At 32.5% G+C, this 8,925-nt stretch overlaps 1 protein-coding gene across 1 annotated transcript; it reads right to left on the bottom strand.

Moving 5' to 3' along the window:
* Positions 1 to 1,096: 1,096 nt before the first annotated feature.
* LOC120215641 (bZIP transcription factor 16-like) lies at positions 1,097 to 6,013 on the bottom strand. The gene is made up of 13 exons (XM_039213267.1): positions 5,812 to 6,013; positions 5,217 to 5,327; positions 5,065 to 5,121; positions 4,897 to 4,971; positions 4,637 to 4,726; positions 3,727 to 3,786; positions 3,461 to 3,624; positions 2,978 to 3,026; positions 2,411 to 2,453; positions 2,061 to 2,317; positions 1,748 to 1,825; positions 1,532 to 1,657; positions 1,097 to 1,397 (listed from the first exon to the last, which is right to left on the bottom strand). Exons 2-13 carry the CDS (start codon positions 5,280 to 5,282, stop codon positions 1,314 to 1,316), a joined length of 1,149 nt encoding a protein of 382 aa, XP_039069198.1. The 5' UTR covers positions 5,283 to 5,327; positions 5,812 to 6,013; the 3' UTR covers positions 1,097 to 1,313.
* Positions 6,014 to 8,925: the final 2,912 nt, after the last annotated feature.

Here is an 8,925-nt window from a genome sequence, read left to right as displayed (position 1 = left end):
TTTGAAAATTAAATATTAAAGGTTAAAATATTAAAAAAACAAAAGTAACTATTCATTCACACATAAGAGGTTTTTGCCTTAAAATATTAGGGACTAAAATATTCCATCAAAAGAATAAAGATCAAAATAACACTCTTATAAATGTTGGGACTAATTTTAGTATTATGTCTTTTTTTAATATAAAAAAATTATGATTTCATAATTTGTACAGGCGGCAAAGATTCACAATACCAAAGGCAATGTTACCAGAACCTTTGTTCATCATAAAATTAAACCTTGAATCTGAAGCAAATATGCATTGCTCAATAGCAACTAGGGGTGATTAATGAGTTGAGCAGCTCGAACTTGATTCGGTCAAAGTTCAATAAAAATTCAACTCAAACTCGAGTTCGACTCGAGACCTTAACGAGTTGAGTCGAACAAAGTTCAACTCGACTCGATAAGTTTACAAGCAGCTCGTTAATTCTTTTATATAATTTTTTAGTAGTTATCTTAAAAAATTATTTCGTACTCTCAAAAATAAGCCTTATTATTTTAATATATTTGTGAATTGTTATTTTATAGTTTAAGCTTTAAAAATACTTTATAAACTCCTTTGATAAATTTTTTGGTTAAATTTATTAATTTATGTTTATATTAAATTTTATATAGTATTAACATATTTTACCTATAATTAAGTAAATAATATAAAAAAATCGGTGAGCTTAACGAACAACAAAACAAGCAATGAGCATCGAGTTTAACGAGTAACAAACTTAATGACAATGAGCTTAACAATGAGCCGAGCAATAAATTTTCTTAACGAGCACGAATAGAACAAAATTTTTATGAGCTTAACGAACAAGTCGAGTCGAGCAACAATTTTTTAACGAGCACGAATAAAACACTGTCCAACTCGCGGTCGACTTGCTCGATAAGCACCCTAATTGCAACATTGACCATAAATCCCAAGGCAGTTGGAGGGATAAAACCAATTAACTGGCACCGCCAAAGTATTAATAATCCAGACTTCACTGCTTCCCACGGTTACACATTCATCAAATCATATCTTATCACAAAACATGCTGGAAAAGTTTAACTGTGTACCCTTCTTTCAATAGAGAAAATTCTCACATAATGTCAAACCTACATAACACCCTATGGCTTTAATTGTAAAGACAAGCCAAATCACTGGTGAAGGATTATAGGGAGATAGGGAATCTAATGACAATCAAGATCAAATTTGAAACATGCATTACAGAAATAAAAACTTTATGTAGCTAATTTGGTTAGGTTATGCTCCTGGAGCAGGCATGAAACAGGGTGTATGAAACCTAACGACTACCGTGCACCGTCTCCGTTTGTTCATCATTATTTCTATGTTGGTCCTCATGCTCAGGAACTTTCCCTAGCCTCTCCTGCAATTATGCAACAGACATTAGGAACCGACGTTATGCAAACAGGTTTGGACGAGGCAGACTACAGTTTGAAAAATAGAAGCATACTAACAAGTTCAAATATTTTGCAAAACAAAGCAAGAACTAAATAGGACCTTGAGAGAAGTATTCTCTGCACGAAGCTGCTCATACTCGCTTTTGAGACGACCTACATCTGATCTAAGTTGGGCATTCTCTTCCTTTAAGGCTTCAGCGCATTGAGCCAGCTCATCACATTCCGCCTGATTCAATAGTAAGGATTAATAAGTAACTCATTTGTGAGCCTAATGGAAGATGAGAGGATATATAATTTCTAAAGGGTACTTGAGTACCTGCTTACGCAACCTTGAGCGCCGAGCAGACTCTCTGTTTGATTGCTTCCTTCTCTGTCTTTTAAGCTCCCTCTCATCCTAAAAATCCATAAAACCAGATATAGTGTCAGTTAAAACTCTAAAAGAAAAAGCAATTGGAAAACATTTTCTTAGAAACACACAAGCAACAGAAGGATGTGGCAGTTCCTTGTAGGTGAAAAACCTTGATCTAAAATCCAGTAAATTAGTTTAAATTTCACATTTCACGGCCAATACACATTACACTACAGTAGAAAGCAAGGAGATCTTGAATTTCACTATGTTCAGAGAGAACCTGTAACCAAAGCCGAGACTGAACACTGTCCCGCGATGCAGTGGTTACAATTCCTCCTGCAGCTGGGGTCGAAGAAACCTTCGTATGCATTCCAGGAACATTAGCTGGCGTCCCCCAGTAGTCCATCCCAATATTTAAGTTAGTTGTCGGACCAGGAACAGCTGTGGCTGCCCCAGTAGTTGATATAGGTGCAATGGCCACTGCTGTATTCACTATTGAATGGCCCGAATCAGGACCTCCATTCTGAGATGCTTCACCTATATAAGAACCATTGAAGACATTCTCAGATCACACATACACAAATGGAAATAATACAATTTAAAAATGTTACGACATTATCACCGTCTAACCTTCTTCAGAATCTTTTCCACCTCCAGACTTCAATTGCGATTCCTAAAAGAGCAGAAAATAACATTTTATTGCATAATGTTGGTCTGAAAAAAAAACTAACAAGGTGATATAGGTGAGTGTCTGAATTTGAATAAAGACGAAATATTCAAAGTTTTCACATTGGAATAAAGAAATAACCCTGGAAAAAGTTCCTTCCAAAACAAATATTTAGAGATTATTCCCTTTCCCATGCAATCAACACTGTTAACTCGATCTATTTAATAAAAAAAAAAGAGTGATTCAAGCCAAGGCTAATAAATTGCAACGTCAGTGTTTGCAGCCACTTCAAAAGCCTAAGTATTCATATTTCATATCCAGACTGTAGAGTAAACTAATAGAGAGAAGGGTAGAAAATCATGAAATCGTGAAGTCCTGTCCTGGAATCCTAACGTTCCGGCAGGTCGTTCACAACCTCCAAGACAGGAAAAATAGATAAGAAAAGCATGTTTAAAATGACAAACTAATAAAGGAGATGGCCAATTCAAAATAATAAGCAAACTTGAAGAGGGAAGAGGCCTTGCACTCACATTCTGGGAGTCTGCATCACTGCCTTCGCTTGTACCTCCACTTCCACTGCTACACATGCATGATAATTATTCCACTGTCAGCCAAATTACCTAGGGTGATAATTTTGGTAGCAAGTACAAAAAAATAATTTATGCTCGGAAGAATTATTGCATTAAAGAATCCAGATACCGACTTCAGAGCACTAACTAAAGGCTCAAATCAAGCACAAAAAAATCTGTCTTCTAAAATCATCTTAAACCGCAAGCCATAATTACTTCTACAAACACATCTCAAAGCTTTCTAACTCTTAATATACGAGAAATAAAGAGAGAAGCACAGGAGATTTACTCCCTCAGGCTCTTCAATAAAGGACTTCATGGACTTCTCAATGAAACTCAATCGCAACTGCTGTGTCTGATGGGCTCTTGTAACTAACAATAACAAAACACAGACTAACAGCCAACCTATGCAATAACTGCAGGACCATTTCTTTTCTGCCATACCTTTTAGAAACTCCGTTAGAGGCCCCTGATGTTTTACCATGATTACTGTTCTTTCCGGTAATCATGTTCAAACTGCCTAAACTCCCTTTTGATCTTTTAATAGGTAACTTTTCCTTCACATCAGAAGGCTTACCATCCATTTCCGTGCTTCCAGGAGTGTTTCCCTAAAAATATCTAGAGTAAGTCCTTTGGATGCTTGGAGATAATGACACATATATCCAAAAAAAAAAAACAAATCATAAGACAAAGTAAGATAAACTGCTTACAGAAGCCTCAGCAATACCATTTGGAGATGGCATAGCAAAAGAACTAAAAGAATAAGATCCCTGTCGAAGATTAGACCATGTCAAAACGATGGCTCCAAGTCTTAAGATATTGTACATAGGGGTGTTCAAAATTCGGTTTTAACCGAATTAACCGACCGAACCGAACTAATTCGGTTAATTCGGTCGGCCACAGAATTAGTTCGGTCGGGGAACGGTTAAGGTTTTTTTGGATATTCGGTTAATGGTTAATTTGGTTCGAAATCGGTTAATTAACCGAATTAACCGAAATAAACTTTTAAATATTAAATATATTTTATATAACATAGGCTCAACCCAAACCATTTAAAACCCAATTAATAATTTAAGATCCAATAACTTTTAAACATAAATCAATATTAATTAATTAAAAAAATTATATAAATTTTTTATTTATAATTATATATTATTTAAATTAATTGTAAACTATTTTTCTGAATTAAAAAATATTAAATATATTACATATAACATATGGGCTCAGCCCAAACCATTTAAAACCCAATTAATAATTTAAGATCCAATAACTTTTAAACCTAAATCAATATTAATTAATTAAAAAATTTATATAAAATTTTTATTTTATAATTATATATTATTTAAATTAATTATAAACTGTTTTTTTAATTATAAAATATTTAATTTTTATATAAATTAGAAAATTTTAAAAACATTCGGTTAATTCGAGAATTAACCGAAATTTATTCGATTCGGTTAATATTTTCGAAAAAAAGTTCGGTTCGGTTAATGGTTAAAGAAAAAAAAAGTTCGGTTAATTCGGTTAATGGTAGTTCGGTCGGTTCGGTTAATTCGGTTAAAGAAAATTAACCGAATTAACATATGAAATGAAAGCTAACAATAGTTCAAAAGAACATACCGGAGGAAGGGATGGATGTGCATATATTCCACCATGAGGATACATTGCAACATAAGGATGTGGTGGGGTACCATAGGGAGGCATGAGATGCTGCAACAAAGAATGATTTACAAGAAATCTTTACTAACCAACAAATGAAATCATTAAATCTGGACAGTTAATCATGCCATCAAATCTTCAAGCGCTAACAAGTAAAAGAGAAAAAATTAACAATCCTAACAATGCATCATCCTAAGATACCCTTGCAAAACTATAAATACCTGAACGCCCCACATATATGGGGGAGCTTGGGGACTTGATGCCAAGAAACCATGTGGAGGAATGGGAGAATAAGCCTGTTAGCAAACAACAATCCACATGTAATGAATTAGTTAACTTAAGAAACTTGAATATAAAGCATTGAAACTACAGACATTTATATAAGATACCTGAAACCCAGACCAGTCTGCATTTACCGTACCCGTATTAGCTGTTGAAGCCGCCTCCTAGGAAACAAGAAAATCTTTAAACAAACAAACTTGTGAAAAAGAACAATCAGAATAGCATAAACCAAAATTTTCAAACAACAATAAAAGAATACATGTGCAGCTGGTGTTGTCTTTGGCTCCTTTTCTTTCGCAGCTTTATCCATCTCGCTGCTTCCCATTACTCTATATCCAGCAACAAGTTTCTGAAAGCACCTCAAACCATTCTACAAATAAAATACATAATTCAATCACGATATGGCAGAATGCAGTCATGCACCTATCCGTCATTATATCACAATACTCATCCAAAAGAACGCAATTTATCTAACCCTATACTACTTTCAGCAAAAGATTACAAGGAATATTAACATGGAATAAAGTGTAGGTTCGCATTCAAAAAAGAAAAGGAAAAGAAAAACCCTTAAGCCCCAATCACAAATTTCCCCCATTCGCATACAAACAATTAAAAGGTTAAAGACAACCATAAAGATAAAGGTCCTAATATCATCTCCTTTTTTTTTCTTCTGCGTTTTCACAGTAAACAAGCATATAACATTAAACAGAAAGACGTACCGTGTATCCAGCAGAAAAAAAACAGAAACAAAAAGCAGTTGATAAATCTGAAGGCAAGCTACTAATGCTGTCGACTAATTCGAAAAATCGATTAACAAACTAAAAAAAAGATAATAAATTACAAATTCGAATTACCACTGAAAGAACAAACCAAATTGCAATGAAGCCCAAGGCTGGTCCACTGAACGGAAGGAAAAAATTGGAAGCTAGGGCACGATTGCGAGACTAAAAAAGTATAATTTGACACATTTCCTTGCTTTGTTCTTTGTCCAGATACGAAGTCGAAGAGATCAGGTGTTTAATTTTAATTGAAAATTGGGAGTTGGAATGGAAAAGGGTGAAAGGTGCACGGAGTAATTGTGGAACTCACCGTACTTGAGCCGATTATCCTTTATATTTCCCTTGACTTTCAACCAGTTACCGTGGGGGTTTTGTAAGTATTGAATTAAATGTTAGAGTTTAATACATAAATTTTGAGATTTGGTAAAATTTCTCAATTTCCATAATGAAAAAAAGTTTGATCTTTTCTAAAGTAAATAAAGTAATTTAGTCTCTGTCATGATAATAAATTGGATTGATTTACTTTTTTTTATTTAACTTATTATATCAATGGAGCAATTTAGTGTCTGAATTATAAAAATTATATGAGAACAAAAAGTATATACAACTTTTTAGAAGTTTAAAACTTATATATAAAAAATTAAAGGGTTAATTACATGATTGATCATTTATGTTTGTATTTTGTCCATTTTTACTCACTGATTTAAAAAAATATTATTTATAAGACGTGCTCACCACAAGTTAACTGTCGTTAACAGTTAATAGATTAGGTGACGTGATAGTTAAATAATTTGGTATAATCATACATTTGATCCCTGTTATTTACATATTCTCTTAATTTACTAATCTTTTATTAAATCAAAATAAATTTATCCTCTAATCGAATGATATCACCTGTAAAAAACAGGGACTGAATAAAGAGAAAATATAAATAAAAAGGAACCAAATATGTGATTATATCAAAATATTTAACTACCACATCACCTAATATGTTAACTGACAACAGTTAACTCATGGTGACCACATCTTAATTAAATAAAAATGAAAGTGATCATATAGTATATTTTTTTGAAATAAGTGAAGAAAAATTGTCAAAATAAAAACATAAGTGATCAATAGTGTAGTTAACCCAAAATTAAACTTCCACGAGTTGGACAAGATATTATTATTATTATTTGAATCACAAACATTTAATTTGAAGTACTCCTACTTAAACTCATGTCATAATTTAAAGTTGAAGTTATTTTTATTACATAGAACTCCAAATCACAAGTATTTTTAAATTTTAAAAATATTTTTTAAAATGTTAGTGTATATATATATATGATTAAAACTATTTATATATTTATTAAGGGAATAATGACAGAAAATTCCTAATACTCGATAAAATAGTCATTTTGATCCTTTTAGAGCTCAGTAACCCATATCGTTTCATTTTGGATCAAAATGACCTTTTTTTGAATGAATATAATTAATTTACTAACGGTCAACACATCATATTAAATAAGTAATGCTACGAATAATGTAACATTCAGTGCAACAATACAATTGTGTCAATTGTCGAACCCCCAAAGATCGGTGTCTAACAATATAGTTGTGATACAACAAAGTATAAAAATATGTGTAGGTGTTGTGATAACCAATGTCGTGACAAGGACAACTGTAAACAATATAGGAAATGGGTGAGATTGCAACAGTCATTAATGAAGCATTGGATTGATGGAACAAGAAATAATGAATGTTAAACAATCACATGCAATTTAATGATGCTACAACTATAAATCAGTGTGTCAAACATTACTCAAGCAAGTTATTATTTTCTCAAAGTATTCACCACAACGTACAAGCAGGTATATATCTCTTTATAGGAATAATGCAACAAGCACCCCTAATGTTTGACAATAGTGTCAATTTGATCTATATTCTTTTTTTTAGAGCATATTATCTTAACGTTTCATTTTGGGTCAAAATACTCCCTCATTGGTTGAAAAACATTAGTCAACTAACGATCAACACTTATAACTGACTCAACAAGAGCATGTGGAGAGAGATGCTCATGTGACATGTCTAAGTCATAGTAGATGATGTGGTAATGCCACATCAAATTTTTTAAGAAAAATAAAAATAAAATAATAATATTTATATTAAAATTATTTTAATCATCACGTGTCACTCTTTAATTAGTGTTGATTTAAATGAAGTATTAAAAATTCTTTTGCATGGAAGGGGAATCAAACTTGGATGGTTTGGAATGGCATGGCTCATGACACTAGACCAAACTTCTTTTTTTGTTATATCATGAAACAAATATTATTTAATATATAATTAATTTTTAATTTAATGAAAAAAAATTAAACATGCAATCAAATTCTACCTTTAGCCCATTAGAAATCATGTCTTAAAAACCCAAAGATGGGCCATGGAATGAAAATCTCTCAAATTCTAGCTTTAGCCCATTAGATCATCAATTATAAATCACATTATTTCACTTTTCTTACCGTCGGGAACAAAATGAAGAACTTGGAGAGAGAGAAAACAAGAAAAACATGCAAACACCCAAAGCTTTAAAAAACAATATCAGGTTCGTAAATTTCTCTAGTTTCAAGGCTTCCCCTTTGTTAATTCCTTATACATGTTATTCATGTCACTAATTACTACGCGTTTGTTTATCCCGAGCAAAGTTTGTTTCACAGTGAAAGCCAATGGAAACGACGATAGAGGAGCCTCAAAATTTTGAAATATTGTTGGATCCTCCTGATAATGCTAACCCACAAGTAAGAATAGGGGTGTAAAGGAGCCGAGTCGAGCTTGACTCTACTCGAAAACTCTGAAATGGAGCTCGACCTGACTCGAAAACTATGAAATGGAGCTCGACTCGAAAACTAGCGAGCTTAAAATTTTCAAGCTCGACTCGAACTCAAAATCCTGAACTGAAGCTCGAGAGCAACTCGAAAAGGCTCGAAATGAAAAAAAATCTTAAACTTAACTCGACTGAAGCCTCAAATTCGAACCTGAACCTTAAATATATGAAAATCTTATTGTATTTTTAAAAAAATATCAATACATAAATGTTAATATTATTAAATAATTAATTTTTAAAAAATAAAATCTTAATATATTATATTTTTGAGCTGCTCACGAGCTTTTTGAGTTGAATATCAAGTAGCTCATTTCGGCTCGTTAAGAACT

This window comes from Hibiscus syriacus, unplaced genomic scaffold, assembly GCF_006381635.1.
Source record: "Hibiscus syriacus cultivar Baekdansim isolate YM2019G1 unplaced genomic scaffold, ASM638163v2 tig00110151_pilon, whole genome shotgun sequence".
NCBI classification, from domain to species: domain Eukaryota; kingdom Viridiplantae; phylum Streptophyta; class Magnoliopsida; order Malvales; family Malvaceae; genus Hibiscus; species Hibiscus syriacus.
This window is presented reverse-complemented; position numbering and strand designations above follow the sequence as displayed.